Genomic DNA, 15,315 nt, shown 5'->3' on the forward strand with positions numbered 1-15,315 from the left:
GCTGGTGTCCACTCGGATTGGCCGCCAGGGTCCGGGGGAAAATCAGATGATACATTTGGCTGTTTGTGTGGCTGCATGTGGACCGTTGTTTAATTATCCGGTAGAGAATCATCCGGGACGATACGAAACAATGACACTGTCTGTTCATGCGAAAAATCTTGCCCTAATGTGACCCCCTGCGGAACAATTGGTTGCAGATGGTGGTTGTCATCTGTGGGAATACCTACTTTCTATAGCCATTTCTTCTTTATTACCACTGTATACTCAGTAGGTCAGGTATTCATCGTCATATTCAGCATCACAGGAGCATTCTGACGCGAATCTTGAAACGAAAGCCATCGGCGCACCCATATTAACCAGTTCCCATCCTCGGCTCGCCATGTTGGTACCGCTTCCAGGGTGTGTTTGGAAACTGGCCCCTGCACCAGCCAGGGGCAGGGGTGAGAAACTGATTTTGCCGGCGTTAGGGTTGTTCAAGATCCTGCTATACCTATCATGGTTAGCTCACAATGGAGTCGATCCATGCTTGCCGACTCTCCGCGACGGCCTGCCCAATCGAACAAACGGCCTCAGTTGACGTCTTGACGAATGGCGATGCTTGGCCATTTCTTCTCAATGATCATAGGGTTTTAGTTGTCGTTTCAGCAAAGATTTCCATGGATTTCTTCTTTGGCATTGGTGAATGGTATCTAACTGAAGAGAAATATGATCCTCCACCGTAAACAACTCTCTGCCAATGGTATAATAGCATTTTGTGCATGAGCTTGAGAGCAACTGGCATCACTTGACGAACTCTATGTACTCTGTAAACAGTTCGCAAACACACACGTTCCCAATCCTTTGTCATTGAAGTCAACTTGACGCTTTTGCTCATGGAACAGACAATATTCTTATGAATAATGGCATTATTTGTCACCACGGTATTGCTGCGTTCGAAAATAAAATACATAGTATCAGATCTGAGTTTCGAACGATACTTGCCCTAACGACTTAGTGCTATTAGCACCTTGTAGATGCATTGAAGTGGCGTTGCCATTCCCGAGTACCCATGATCCTTCCAGCCGTTAGGACTTACGCGGGGCGTCATAATCTCTTGTCAACTGCACCGTGGATCTGGACCGGGACTAATACTGAACTGGGTTGCCTTGCTGAAAGCTCGAGCATCGAAATAGCGTAGCACGTGTCGGGATAAAACCGCCCCGGCTGTTTGCATTGGAAGCCGGAAAATGAAATCAACGTCCAACACTGCGGGGATTGCCTGTCACACATTTGTTCACCCGAAATTAAGGATGATCATCGACCCAGTACTCCGTACATCTTCGCTTGATTCCGGTTGCCGGATCAACGCAGCGAGATTTTTTCCAGGCCCGTGTTCATTACTTAGGGTTTCTTGGCTTCCAGATCACTGGTTTTTATGCAGATGACAACTATTGAACGCCACCTTTTCGGCCAATCATGTTTTCGTATAACAGAGTTCCATGACGAGGGTTCAACATTATGCTTGGCGATATACTGCTGAATTCGAAGCACCGCTGAATGTCATCGAATACCTCGGTGCTCACACCTTTTCGGGGCTAGAGACACACTACTGGTCTTTAATGTAGCATTGGAGCTTACGTATTGCAAGTACATCTGCTTTAGCTCGAAGGTAGGTGCGGTGGCGTATGCTACTGCGCGGAATTCCGGTCGATTAACTTGAGGAGGCCCGGGTCATGGACAAGCTTGATTGTTCAGCCTGATTGATCCATTCAGGCCAGTTGATGATCAGTTCAGTAGCTATCAATCTTGACACAGGTAGCTAGAAGCGGCTAGCTCCGTGTCCTTCTCAGACTCATGAGGCTAGGAGACTTCTGTAGGATCACGCCATATGGAACGTTCATCCGGCAGAAAACCGAAGGCTTGATACCCGCCAGAACTCGATTGCTCATGTTGCAATGATCTGGCGGGGAACAGGTGCGAGATTCCAGGATGGCTTGCTCGTGCACGTGAATTGATCGTTACTGACGTCCCGCCGAAAGTGATGCTCGAGTTATTTTGATGATATTCGAGCGCATCGGCCCGTCCGCCGCTTCCAGCGGATCACTTGGAAGATGAGCAGAAAGTCGATCCAAGGTAGTATTTGGTTCGCCCAACCGTCGGGCACTGGAGGTGCGGAGCGATCCAGTAGTTCACTGTAGGGACGATTGGCCGCGCCAGTCGATGTGAACACAAGAAAACAGGGATCAAGGCTTGCTGCAATTAGTAACCACAGTCACATGTGTCAATGAGTAGGCCGTACCGTGGATCATCATGGAAAGTGTTGTTCTCTGGCAATCTTCTCCTTTCGAATCTGCCATTCGATCCAGGTAATGCCCTGCAGCAGACAATCCGCGAGATCATCCATCTTCCCGATGACAGAACCTTCTCGTGCACGGGGACCGCGGACGCCCATGTGCTTTTCGATAAAAGCATGAGCCAAGTTCGCCACTTCAGGATCCTCTCGCTGCTGGGGAACAAACAGCGATAAGCCCTCCCCACCAACTGGTGGCCGTTTTTCCGTTATGATTGTGTTCGTCTCCAAACGCTCCCAGCGCGATGGGTCTGACGCCAGTAACCATTGCGCCACAATCCCAATCTTGCGTTGTTTCCCTTCTCGTGCTGATTTTTTGCGCTGGCGCCCTTTGCTCCTAACGCGACTTTCCTCGGAGCCACCTTCGGGCCCATCTGCAGTCCAGTATGCCGCAACGCGGCCGGGGTCAATTCCCTGGACTACGACGTATCTCGCGAGAGGCACTGCGGCCGAACGTTGCATTGTGTGCAATGTCGCGTACAGCATGGCCTCCAGCATGCCCACGCGAAGCGTCCACTCCTGGACTGCCGCACTGCCGGCGGACCGGAACCGCTGCCGCTCAAGGAGGATGTAGTCCGGCTTGTAAGTCGAGAGGAGTTCTGTGAGAAGCGCATACGCTTTCTCAGCATAGACGGATGGGCTGTATGTTTCATCCTCTTCGCTTGCTGATGCCGAACCAGATGCCGATTTTGCAAGGGAAATTCGTCGCCATGCATTCAGCTTCACTCCAATACCCTCGGGTTTCTTAAGTTCTCCATCAGTGGTCCCAGAAACAATCAAATGGGAAAATGCTAGATTGCGTATCCCCAGATCGACACTCAACACACTAACTCTCTTCCCGCTCCCTGAAGCTTTGTCGTCATTGCCCTTCTCTTTCACTTTGTCCAGGAAGGATGGCGCGTTCGAGAGATTCTGGCGGATTCTCCCGAGTAAGACTTGCTTTGTGCCACTGCATTTCAGCCCGGTCGCCTGGGCGATGGATTTCAGAGTTGATGCCTTCAAAGGTGATAGCCAATCTGTTGTCGATTTCGCGCTGCGTAGAATTGCGCTGATGCGCATCTTGACCTGCGCGTGGGTTGAGTCGTTTGTTTATCCTTTTGGTCAATCGCGGAGTTAGATCGGCCGATGTCGGTCATCGGGCCGAGCCTCAGCCTCAGCTTGGTTTGGTTAGGCGTAACCCTAATGACTCGTGTTATACCTAACCCTAACCCAGGCAGACATTAAGAGGCTTGAAAGCAGACCGGAAATGTCGAAATTCTGGTTTTGATTACAGGAGATAATCAGAAGATGTCTTCTATACACATAACCACCAACGCCTTGCTAACCCAGGCCCAGTTTTAAACAAGGAAAAATAGGGTATGTGTTACAATCTCAATACGACGCCGCAGCATACAGTAACGGCCCCCAAACTCTCCAATGCAGCACCCCAATATGGGCCAGCTTCATCGCAATCACAACGATCTCGCGCTGTCTTTGCGTTCGGCCTAAAGCCATCGAAGGTGCTGCTGCTACACGGGCTCGCTGCGATTCGCAGATGGCCAGGGGCGACATATTGATGTACTTTCGTGCTAGTTGGTACGTTTCGGTCAGAAGCTCGTGTCGGAGGATGCCGCGGTAGTGTCGGAATACTGGCGACTCCGTGGCTAGATGGCGCTTAATTGACTTCTCCGCTTCGGTGATTAGCGAATTCGGAACGTCTTTCGGGGATGCATGCCCGGAGCGGGCTTCGTGGGCCAGACGCGCGATTTCCAATGCTACATTCGCGGCGTTGGGTAGGCGCGTTCCGAGATTGTCGCTTCCACTGTCACTGGAGGTGTCCAGAAGACACGATATTCGCGACCTGAACCGTGAGTAAATGTGCCGCCGAGATGCTCGACACTCTGCGCGGTTGATCAGATGCTCTAGGATTGACCAGCACACGTCGATGTGGATGAGGTGCTGTAGCGTTACACGTAGCTGCCACAGACGATGCAGGTCGAATTGGAAAGTCTGCGGGTAACTAGCTGGCTCGTCAAACTGCAGCAAAAGTTCACACAACCCTCGCAGCAGCACCGCAGGTGGGAAGAAAGCTCGGTCTTCCGCCTCTCGTGACAGATCCGTGACCTGTTTGGGAATGCTGAGATACCACGTCCGCGCGTCGTCCGCCTTGAACTCGCCCGTCGCCATCCGCCGGAAAAAGTAGTCCTGGAGAAACGGGATCGTATCTTCCACCAGCGCGACGCGGAATGCCCGAATTTGATGGTTTGCGACGTCCTACCGTCGTCAGTGACGTCGTCATACCTTCGTTTTCTGGCGGGTTGGCCTCGACAACTCACAAGCTTCATCATCTCCAGTAGCCCGAACAACGTCCGCAGACCATCCACGACTTTTCCCATGTCGTGCGTGTCGTATCCCTGGCTGATCTCGGTGACCATACGGTCCGCATCCTGGTCCCTCATCGGAGCGCAGTGCATCTTGAGCAGCTCAGCGAGCCATCTTGCTAGGCGGGCAAGGTCCAGCACGCCCTTTCGGATCTGCTGCATCAAAAGCCGGACATCGAGATTCTGCGCCACACACGCATGGTCCCGTTCCGGCACCAGTGTCTTGAGGATATCCTGCAATGTCTCGAACATCCATGGCAGCCGCGGTTGGAACCAATCGCCCTCGATGCGGGCCAGCTGCGACACGGGCACCACTTCGAGTTCAACGGATTCCCCATTAAGCGTGCTGATAGCATGCGCCATGATCTCAATATGGACTGCGCTCCAGTACCGGTCTGCTGCTGCTCGCTTGCGCAGGCCCTTTTCGCCGTCCAGGTCGGGCTTGAAATGCAGGTCGGTCTCGAAGTTGGCATCAGTGCGCAGATGAATATTGCGCATGATGCGGTCCAGGTCGAGCTCGCTCAATGTCTCCCTTGTCACAGGGGGCAGTGGGTCAGCGGTCCGCAGCAGCTCCTTGTCTTCGCTAGACAGGGACACACTCGGGGGCATGCGCATGATCATGATCTGGGAGGGCATTGACATCCCACCCCGGGCTGGCGGCGAGGACGAGGCCGTCGCTGCGGTTTTTGACCGACTCTTGTTGGGAGTAACGGGCGGATCCTGCTTCTCCTTGGGCTGGACGTCTTGCCGAGGATGCTGATCCCGGTCATTATCTGCCGGGGCTTTTGTCTCGGTCACCCGGCAGCGCTCTGCGGCATCGCTTTCCTGGTCATTGCAGGTCTCGGGGTGCGCCTTCTTGGGTTTTGGTTTGGAAAGGTCCATGCTGGCAGGATCCCCGCGAATACAGGACCGCAATACTTTTGAATAGAAACTAACAAATCTGAAGCAAACAGGGAAAAGTGTCACAAATCGAGGGACAATATGAAGGCACGTCCCGGTAAATATTGAGACTGCGCCGAGCGCCGCAAACAGAGAAAAAGCAGCGCAACGTCCGCGGCCGGAAGTAGACGCGGGAGCAGCAAGAATGTACTCAGAAAGAACCGCGTCAGGCCATCAAATCCGCCGACGCGGCCCGCGGGCCCTAATTGAGGAAGAAAACGGCAAAAGAAGAGACGTCTCACGGAGACGGAAATCCCAGCGAACTCCGAAAATGGCCGCGAACAGAGAACGGCGGAGGATTGGAATGGGAGCACACAGCAGTTATAAATCGGCCGCAGAGCAGATTCATCGGCAATATTTAAGACACAGAATTATTTTTTAAGTCAAGGAGACTTCTTTGTCACCTTCATTTTTCCAAAAGATTGAAATGGCAGTATGGGAACTGGGAAATAGGGATGTGAAAGGGATGACCCTTTTTTGCTACGGAAAAATACCCTCTGATCAGCCCTAGTTCCAACGTTGGACAAAACGTAAAATTCAACAGATTACTAAAAAACTCAGTTTTCACGCATTGATTTCCAGCAGTGCTGTCTTTCTATGGACCTACTAGGCGTGAAGCAGTCGGTGTACACCGTCAGAATTGTTGAATTGTTGAAGAATCATCACTCGCGCTTTTAGCGGGTTTAGCGGACCTCCCAGCAGGAGCGTCCAATCGCAACAAGGGAACAAAAAGTGAGGCGGCGCGCGATCTGCAAAACGGGGATTGATGATCTGTGGACGGTGTCAAGAAGACCACTTCCGTGGCAACTTGTCGAGGATTACCTCCTTTCATCATAAAAACCTGGGTTGTCCGGTACGTGTACAGATGGATGATGTTGGTTGCTGTAAAACGGATCCGGAGAACAAAAAACATCAACACGGCATGCACATTCAGAGAACAAATTCGGGTCTGGGGATAAAACTCTAAATATCCTATACATCTCGGCACATGAGCCGACTGCAGCTTGTTTTTAAAAACTATTTCTGGAAAGGCATGGAGAGACTTTTTGTTCTCTCAACTTTTTCCAAGAAGATCGAGTTTCGCCTGGGTTGCCGGAAACGGTAAATTCAGAATGCCTTTGCTCTCTGGCACAACCAAGACAGTTGATGGGAAGTTCATATAAAAGACGCCCATGGAATCTGATTGAAGCAACAAGGATCATTCGCACAGAATTCTTTCAGGGCATCAATTGCCACTGAGGACGGCAGAAAAGCAGCAAGGGTGTGCGAGACACATCATACACATACACACTTCCAATTGTCCCTGCAACAACGCCGGACAAAACAGCAGCATACCAATGGTTTAGTTAACGTGCCGTGCATCAAGACCACAGACTGGACTGGACGGGCAGTCTATCTTCACGAGGCGAAATAAGCCGAACGAACGAGGAGGGGCAATAAGTACTAGAAACGGTCAAGGCAAATGGAATTGTTCTAGTCCGATGGCTTGTCCTGCATTTATCGGGTCTACGTATCACGCGTGATGTGGCCGAGGCTGCATGAAGGTTCCCGTTCGGATCCAATGGGACGGCGTCTAGGGACAGATCGTTGATGTGGACGGTCTAACTGTAGACTACATTGCCCGCATACGAGTTAAGTACAGCAAAAGATCATGATGATGAAATTTTTCACAAATACGCCCTTGGAATGCACTCCCAAATCTACTGAGCCGGCTCGGATAAATTCCCCGTAATTTTAAACACCTCATTTCGTAATCCCAATCCCACGTAACACATTACGGTAAACATGGATTATCATATAGTGCAGGGCTATGATCGTCGCATCAAATAAGGCGCTTGGACCGGCATCGACAGCAACGTGTCTGCCCGCTGAAACACGTCGCCTGCGAAAAAACGATCGCTGTAGGAGCTCGACGGCGTCGACGGCACTGTGGCTTGCGCGGCAGGGCCCAACGCCGCACTCAGTGGCGTCGCCGGCAGTGGAACAGACGGTGGCGGGGACAGAGCCCCTTGACCGAGGAACGATGCTGACGTCGACGAGGCGTTGGGCGGCCCACCCGTCTGGAGAGGTGGTCCATACAGGTTCGGCGCCGGCGCCGTGCTCATGTCCGCGAGATACGACCAAGGCGACGCCTCAATCAAACGCCCAGCTTCCCGACATGCTTTCTGGACCGGCCGCAAGAGTACAATAATGTCCGGGGGTAGGAGCTGCCGGTTGCGCACCTCTCGCATGTCTGTGACCAGTTCGACAAAGGACTGCATAAACGCCTTGCTCAGCTGCCAGAAATCGCGCCGATTCCGCATGTTGCCCCCGGGTTCCTTGACCTTCATAGATGACAGTCGCCGACCCAGAGCGTCCGACACCTCGTAACAGGCTCGACAACGCTGGATGAGGTTGGTCCACATTCTGCGGATGTCTTCGCGTTCGCCGCGCTCTTCCGCCATCTCAAGGCACCGAGAGAATTGACGACTGGCAATTGGCAGCGCCTGAAGAGCCGTACTGTATGCCACCGTCAATTGCTTGAAGATACGCTCGAACGCTGACTCCTCCGCAAAATCTTCCAGGCCCGTTACCGGAGGAACGCGGGTCGCCGTCGACGGCGTAGAAATCGACGGGAAGGTTTCACCCGAACGCGGCGTCGCCAGCGACGAGGGAACAGAGGTGTTGACAGTCGTCGCTCGACTGTTCGATCGGCTCCGGGTGCCGTAATTCAAGAACGAGCCCGGGGGTGGGAAACCGGGTGAGAGCATGTTATTCGATGGCGGTGCTGAAGTATCCGGAGCCTGCTGAATCACCGTATCCGTGCGAATACGGCGCGGGGGCGGCGGTCTCTCCCGCCCTTGCGTCACTGCTGACCCGGAGAAGCGCTTCGTATCCATTCCGCCCGAAACGGACTCTGATTGAGGCGACCGCTCACTGACCACTGCACTCTCTTTGCGCGTCTCATGAGATGCCTGCAAAACAACAAAGGCGTTTCGCAGTTCAACAAGGCTCCCGTAGACCATCAGTAGTAGAGACCGAACATAGCGCGGGTCACCTTGGGCCACTAGCCTCCCAGTATTTTGCCGTAGTTGGTGGCCAACATGAGTGTACGCCGTCAGACATGTTATGCATTCTCGCTGTACTTCACAGGCCACTTTTAACCAATCTTCTTGTGGACCGTCAATATCCAGCTTGTCGACTTTTTCAAGGGCTTCATTCAGCCTCTCCACATGCGTAGAGGCATTGTAGAAGACAAGTTCCAGACTATTCCGGCGGGCATCGTCACCTTGGATGACATTGATCAACGTCGTAATATGCGGATTAATCTGAATTAGCGCAAACAAGATCCCCCGCGCACCCTCGACGATCGGGTCCCGGGGGGATGCTTCTCGATGCTCTGGCAGGCTTACTAAGCGTTGCATGAGGCCATCTCGTGCCTTTCGGCGCTCGTTTCGAGGGCTTCCAGAGCCCGGTGAACTGCCGCCGTTAGCTGCCCGCGACGAGCCGGTCCGTAGCAATGACCCGTGGCTGAGGCCACGCAGATGACTGTTACGGTAAGGCCGCATTTCGTCCAGCGTGCCTAGCTCGGCCCGTCGGGACGCAAGAGCAATGCGCCTGCTCCTGGCAGCCGAAGGTATGATACCTTCACTGTTGCTGCGATTCCGCTCGCTGCTTCCCGGACGGGAGGATATACTGGGCCGGGCATAGCTTCCCTGTGCACTTTGTCCGGAAGCCAGGCGCTGGTGGGATTTCATGGGAAGCGGTGGCGGCCGCGAGAGGGACCTCGGATCCGAAACGCCATCAGCGGTGCTCGGGATCACCGGGAATCGGCTGCCTCCACGCTTGACAGGCTTCGGCGTGTCGAGCACAATATCTCCTGTTTCACTGCTGCTTTCTGCATCGGGAGTGGCGCTCTGCTGCTGCCTAATTTTGAGGTAACGTTTAAGTTCCGCCGTGACTGCGACCTCGCGGTCCGCGACGGCCAGGTTTCCCAATTCTTGCTCTTTGATCTCAAGGACCCTCCGAAGTGGATACCGCAAATTGTTACCGGCCACTTTGAGGATCTGCAGTTTGTTCATGTCCGCCAATTCTGCAGGAAGATCCTCAAGCCGGTTCTGCATTATTGAAAGCACCCGTAGCGACGTCAAATTGGATATTTCGTCGGAGATTTCCCGGATCTTATTGCGGCTGACATCTAGGATCTCGAGAAATGGCAGTTTATACACCTATGGCCGAAATAATGTCAGACAACGCATTTGTTTCTCCATTTTGGCTTTGACAGGGTATCAAAGGTACCCACCCCCTTGGGAATTTCGCGGAAATTGTTTGCGCGGATATTGAGATAGCGAAGATGCGCGCATTCATGGAACCGGTAGGGAATTCGAGAAAGATAGTTGTTGGACAGTGACAGCCTTGATCGATGCCGGTCAGCATTGCACAGATCATTCACGCTTGGAGCCATCATTCCTACCTCTCAACCTCGTCTTTGATAATGTCTACCACAGCCTCTGGGACCTGGGCGATATGGGAGTGGCCCAGATTGATAGTCAGCTTGGAACGCACCACATCGCCCACGGCCCCGTTGCTAGCCAGCTTCCGCTTTTCTTCTAGGATCCCATTCTCGACGGCTCGCCGTGCCAGCTCGATCGTTTCCTCTTGTGACAATTGCCAGTACTCGCTTTTCCTGCTCAACGACTCATCGCCTGTTTTCTTTGCCGTTTGCTGGATCATTTCCGTATCTACCTCGTGGCTCGACGCGCCGCTGGCAGAAGACGCGGCGGAGGAGAGATTGGAGCCAGAAGCGGCCACTGTTTCATCATCTGCAATCATTTCGGGAAAATGATCGCGAGGACCTCGAATTGTATCTTCGGGGCGGATCATGGCGCGAAGCATTGTCTGACACGTCTAAAACGAACCCATGCGCAATCTAGGCCCAGTACTTAAAGTTATCGTCCCCTGCCCTTGGTGCTAGGGTGTTTCGACGCTGTTTGACGGGGCTCTTGTGCAAAGATACAGCATAATCTCAAGTATCAGGTTCTCAAATCTCAGACGGCACTCGTTGGGGTCGAAAACCATCACAGTCCGAGAGTTCTTAGGACGGCTGGAAGTGAAACGCGTTGACCGCGGGGAAGCACTGCCGAGTAAACACTGCACCAGCAAGCAGAGCGTGTGGTCTTGAGCTGTCGCAGGCCGGATAAGCCACACTTGCGTCGCTTTTCGAGTAAGGGGGCGGAAAGCGGCTGAGAGATCGAGAACCCTTCACAGGTTGGAATGGCTGGAGGAGTAACAAATCAAACAAATCCCTGCGTTTCGAGCGTGAACAATGGCAGCTAGTTCTCAGACTGGGCGTATCCAGGGGTCAGAAGATATATTAATTACTAAATGCTCTAGCTGTGATATCACAGCATCAGGCACCAAATTGTTCCTGGCGCTGAGCCCAAGCTTCGATCTGGCGTTGTAAGCACTAAGAGTGGCCTGACTTGGACAGAGCCTCGGCCACCCGCCACTTATCAATTCATTTCTGCAAAAAACGCACAATTGCGAACTGAAAGAGATCGCCGATCAATAGCGATTGGACAGCAGCACGGAAAATGGAGGAGCACCACCGCAAGGAGTGGCACTCTGGGTCTCCTCCAGCCTGAAACGTCAGTATGTCACGTGACAACGGCCGGAACAATACAATATCCCAACGCCCATATTGGGAAGCCCTCGACTATTCAGCTCAAAATCAGTCCAGCGCAAACATTGCAATCATGTGGATTGTAGATGGATAGTCTTCCATTCCCAAACAGAAATCATACCAATGCAGTCTAGTATACAAATACATGCAAGAATGAGAGGACCATTATGCCACAGATGTCGCTGGCTCTTCGACTTCGGTGTTCTCCAGAGAGCTTTCTGACGGCAGCGCAGCCTCTGGCGCACCGATGAACTGAGCGTTCTTCTGTTCCATGACCTGAGCCTGCTCCTTGGCCCATGCCTTCCATCGCTCGAACTCTTTGTTCTCCAGGTCCATTGACACCTCCAACATGCTTGGACCCCAGAAAGCCCCTGTGGCCTCCGCCTCTTCGGCAGCAACCCAACGCTGAATGTCCTCTTTGAGACGAAGCTTATAGAATTCGCGTCGCGCAATATCGTAGGCGCGGCTCTTTGTCATGTCGGGTACATTTTGCAGCAGCCACAGTTGACGCTGGACAACACTGCCCCAGAATTAGCTTCTGAAAAATTCGAGGCGTAAGATTCTCAATCGATACTGCACTCACCTCTCGCCGTCGAGTCTCTTTCCTGGTTGCTCGATCTTGCTCCAGTCATACTTCCTCGAATCGTTGCCGGTGGTCTCGAGCACGATACGCGGCCGTGCCAATTCCCACGGATGGTCGCGGTAGAATTCCTTCCGTAGCTCATCTTCCTCGTATTTGATCTGCTGGGGCAGGAACATTCGCTTTGGCTTCTTGGGCATCGGCCGATATTTATCGTCAGGCTCGAAGACAACCCGGGGCTTCGATGTTTCGGGGTCGGTCTTGACCCGTTGACGGAGGTATTCTTGCTTGACAGGCTGGCGCCGCACGATCACTTCGGTTGGGGGAATATCGGCCACGACATCAACCCATGGTGGTAGTTTCGATATCTTCCCGGCGGCCTTTTGGCGGAGCGCGGTTTGTCGAACTCGCAGCGCGGTGAGGTTGTATTTGCCCATGGCTGGGGCTCCGGATCTGATGTACTCTGCCTCAATGCCTTTCACAGAATTTGGAAAGTACGAATTCCAATCCCAAGCATCGACTCCCGCGATGATAATTGAGCCCTCGGACGAACAATTTCGTCGGGTGTTAAGATTGCGATGGAGAGAGTCGGCAGAAAAAGAGCACTGCAAATGGGCTGCTCTGATTGGTCGAAACTGCGACCCGCCCAATCAACGGGCGAATTGTAGCCATTTTTTGATTTGGAGAATATCAATCGCTGCTCGCGCCGATTTGTTTGCCTTGGCCAGAATACTGACGGTCTTTCGAGTCCAAAGGGACTGTTTGCCGGCAATTGACTCTGCCGACCGGCCGCTGGCTTGTGCATACGGCAGAACTTCCTTCGTGGTCGACAAGATGCCATGATGTCCACGTTCCCATGCCTCGCCTCAGCTCCTCCGCTCGCTCCTCAGGACCGAGACCTGGTCCCTCTGAGAGCCTGCCAGTCGCTTCGGCACGATGCCGTTCCATGGCCAACTTCACGTCAGTCATCGCCGATTTGCCCAGCGGACGTTTTCGCCGTAACGCACGCCGACCGACCCCGACGACTTTAGCAGATTTGTTTGTCAAATCGTTGTTGCTGGCCAGTTTCTGCCATTTGCACTCGCCGCGCAGTCGGACTCTAGGAAGATCTTCGAGATCGCATTCCGATGTCTCGAACGCTCGCTCTCATCAAAGCGCAATGGGCAGCTTCCATCTTTCCGGGAGACGGCCATTGACGCTTTCCGAGCAAGGTCCGGGTTGCAGAGTGCCGAGGGCAAATGCCGCACGACATGCTCCAAGATATTCGACTGGTGCTGCTTTCATTCACCAGTCGACTGACTCCGAACCGGAAGGGCTGTCAGACAATGCTCATGAGGCACCCAATGATCAACGGAACCCGCGTGACGATGCGGCCAAAACCCAGCAATCGGTATCAGGCGCAGCACAAAATTCAGAGTTAGAAAGGTGGATTCGTCGCTCGCATTCCGGCATTGATAATGGCCAAGGACAAGAAGTCAACCCGGGAGCACGGTTAGCGCAGACCAGACGCGAGCTTAGCCCTGCTCGCAGAATAATAGCAGCGGCGAGGAAGAGAGCCCTGCGTAACTCCGAATATGTACTCATTCATCTGGGGAAGGTTGGACAACATGAGATGCCTTCGTTTCCCGCGCTCGAACGTTTCCTGGAGGCGCTCTACGACCGCGGAAAATCAAACCAATACGTGTTCAGACTCTACAGAGAGTTACCATCACCAGGCGTGGTGCATCTGTCCGAGTGGAATCGGGGGCAATTGCTCCGCCGTTTCGCGTTCCCTGAGGACCGGCGCCGTGCCCAAGCCCGCCGATTTCTGGCCTTGATTGATGACATGTTCAATGCTAACCTGCCAATTCCACCAGAGATGTGGACATCAGCGATATACTTTTCGGCACATATATCCCAAGTCGTTCGCAAACAGGACGTTGCCTACTCCATCGGTCTCTGGCGACGAATGGAGCGTGTCACCGGTATTGGATCCGACGCTGCGACATTTGCCATTCTCTTCAACATGGCTGTCAAAGCGGGCCAGTTCACCGTGGCGGATCGTCTGATGGAGGAAATGAGCAAGCGGGGGATTGAACTCACTCGGCAAACTAAGATCTCAACCATTTTTTACTATGGTGTGAAAGGGGACGTCGAGGGCATTCTCAAAGCCTATGACGAATTCGTGTCATCGGGTGAAATTGTTGATACGACTGTTCTGAACTGTCTGCTCTCCGCGTTGCTTAGGGCTGGTGAGGATGATTTGGCGGCAGACATCTATACTCAGATGATGGAGAGATTCAAAGAGTTGAAAGCATCGCCCGCAAAAGCTGCGCGTGCTTCTCAATTCTTTCCTTCATTGGCGCCAGAATATGGAAACTATCGCGAGAAGACGAAGCGGCTGAACCAGTTGTATAGCAAGGTTGCGGAGCTTCGGAAGGTTGATCCAGAACAACACCGGCGACTTCAGGAAGCTGTCCCAGCCGTTCCGGATACGAGGACATTTCAGATCCTCTTGTCCCACTGTGCGTATAAGACTGGTGATCTGAATGCCTTCGAGAGCTATGTGCAGGACATGAAAGAAGTGTACCAGAACCCCCCGCAAGCTTTGGTGTATCTGCTCCTGTTCCAGGGCTTTGCGCGCCACGGCCAAGTCGGCAAAGGCTGGACACCGCAGAGGTTGCTCGACACGTGGAACAGGTTTCGCCGCGTCCTCCTGGATTCTCGCGTGAGGCTCGCCAAGTTGGTGGAAGCGAGGCTTGGGAAGAAGCACCATGGAAATCGCTGGGAGAAAATGCAGCGCTCGACGCCGGACATCATGCTGTCGCCTGTTGTGGATGACATCTACACGCCGCTAGCGATGACTCGAAGCCGGACTGGTAACCCCGGCAAGGACGCAGTGCCGAATCCAGTTGGGGACCGTGATGAAATGCAGGAGGCCGAGGAGCGATCAGAGAAGACTCAATGGGAGGACACCCTTGCCGACGAGGAGGAAGTAATGAAGATGTTCGAGGACGAGGCACATCAAGATCTCCCCACCGATCCGGAGATGGACGAACGGGCGCCCCGGATCGACAATGGTGTTTTCTTAAGCCGCACCATGATCATTGCTATTCTCCGCGCGTTCGGATCCTGCTGCGAGCCGCAGGTGATTCTGAACGTGTGGCTGCAGATCGAGCGGATTTGGCAGCCATGGCGACGGACGACATTTGCGGTGTCGATGGTGAAGGAGGAATTGAACGTGCAGTTGGAGAAGAGCCGCAAGATTCATGGTACTGATATTAAGTGAGTTCTGTTCCATGGATATGGTGCTGTATTACTACGGTACATATACCCGATGTTTTGGAGTCGCGGTGAACTACGCAGAGAGCGTAACGCCTGGCTCCAGTCCCTGTATATAGTACAATAGACAAAAGCATGCGATGGTAGATACTATCAACCATCTTATCTAGCGGTTTTGTAAGTC

The 15,315-nt window shown here is 53.1% G+C and overlaps 5 protein-coding genes across 5 annotated transcripts; 1 reads left to right on the forward strand and 4 right to left on the reverse strand.

The window, feature by feature from the left end:
• Window positions 1–2,287: 2,287 nt before the first annotated feature.
• On the reverse strand, window positions 2,288–3,388 carry VTN49DRAFT_7854 (uncharacterized protein; the record flags this gene model as incomplete). Its single annotated transcript, XM_069416169.1, has 1 exon — window positions 2,288–3,388. The coding sequence occupies one exon, from the start codon at window positions 3,386–3,388 to the stop codon at window positions 2,288–2,290; it is 1,101 nt and encodes a 366-aa protein (XP_069272215.1).
• A 312-nt stretch (window positions 3,389–3,700) lies between these two features.
• On the reverse strand, window positions 3,701–5,571 carry VTN49DRAFT_7855 (uncharacterized protein; the record flags this gene model as incomplete). The annotated part of the gene is made up of 2 exons (XM_069416170.1): window positions 3,701–4,582; window positions 4,645–5,571. 2 exons carry the CDS (start codon window positions 5,569–5,571, stop codon window positions 3,701–3,703), a joined length of 1,809 nt encoding a protein of 602 aa, XP_069272216.1.
• A 1,865-nt stretch (window positions 5,572–7,436) lies between these two features.
• Window positions 7,437–10,503, reverse strand: VTN49DRAFT_7856 (uncharacterized protein; the record flags this gene model as incomplete). The annotated part of the gene is made up of 3 exons (XM_069416171.1): window positions 7,437–9,836; window positions 9,911–10,022; window positions 10,082–10,503. The coding sequence occupies 3 exons, from the start codon at window positions 10,501–10,503 to the stop codon at window positions 7,437–7,439; spliced, it is 2,934 nt and encodes a 977-aa protein (XP_069272217.1).
• A 952-nt stretch (window positions 10,504–11,455) lies between these two features.
• VTN49DRAFT_7857 (mitochondrial 37S ribosomal protein mS23) lies at window positions 11,456–12,307 on the reverse strand (the record flags this gene model as incomplete). The annotated part of the gene is made up of 2 exons (XM_069416172.1): window positions 11,456–11,810; window positions 11,874–12,307. 2 exons carry the CDS (start codon window positions 12,305–12,307, stop codon window positions 11,456–11,458), a joined length of 789 nt encoding a protein of 262 aa, XP_069272218.1.
• A 509-nt stretch (window positions 12,308–12,816) lies between these two features.
• On the forward strand, window positions 12,817–15,138 carry VTN49DRAFT_7858 (uncharacterized protein; the record flags this gene model as incomplete). The annotated part of the gene is made up of 1 exon (XM_069416173.1): window positions 12,817–15,138. The coding sequence occupies one exon, from the start codon at window positions 12,817–12,819 to the stop codon at window positions 15,136–15,138; it is 2,322 nt and encodes a 773-aa protein (XP_069272219.1).
• Between the last annotated feature and the right edge of the window lie 177 nt (window positions 15,139–15,315).

This window comes from Thermomyces lanuginosus (genome assembly GCF_041956635.1).
Source record: "Thermomyces lanuginosus strain ATCC 200065 unplaced genomic scaffold VTN49scaffold_7, whole genome shotgun sequence".
Classification (NCBI taxonomy): Eukaryota; Fungi; Ascomycota; class Eurotiomycetes; order Eurotiales; family Trichocomaceae; genus Thermomyces; species Thermomyces lanuginosus.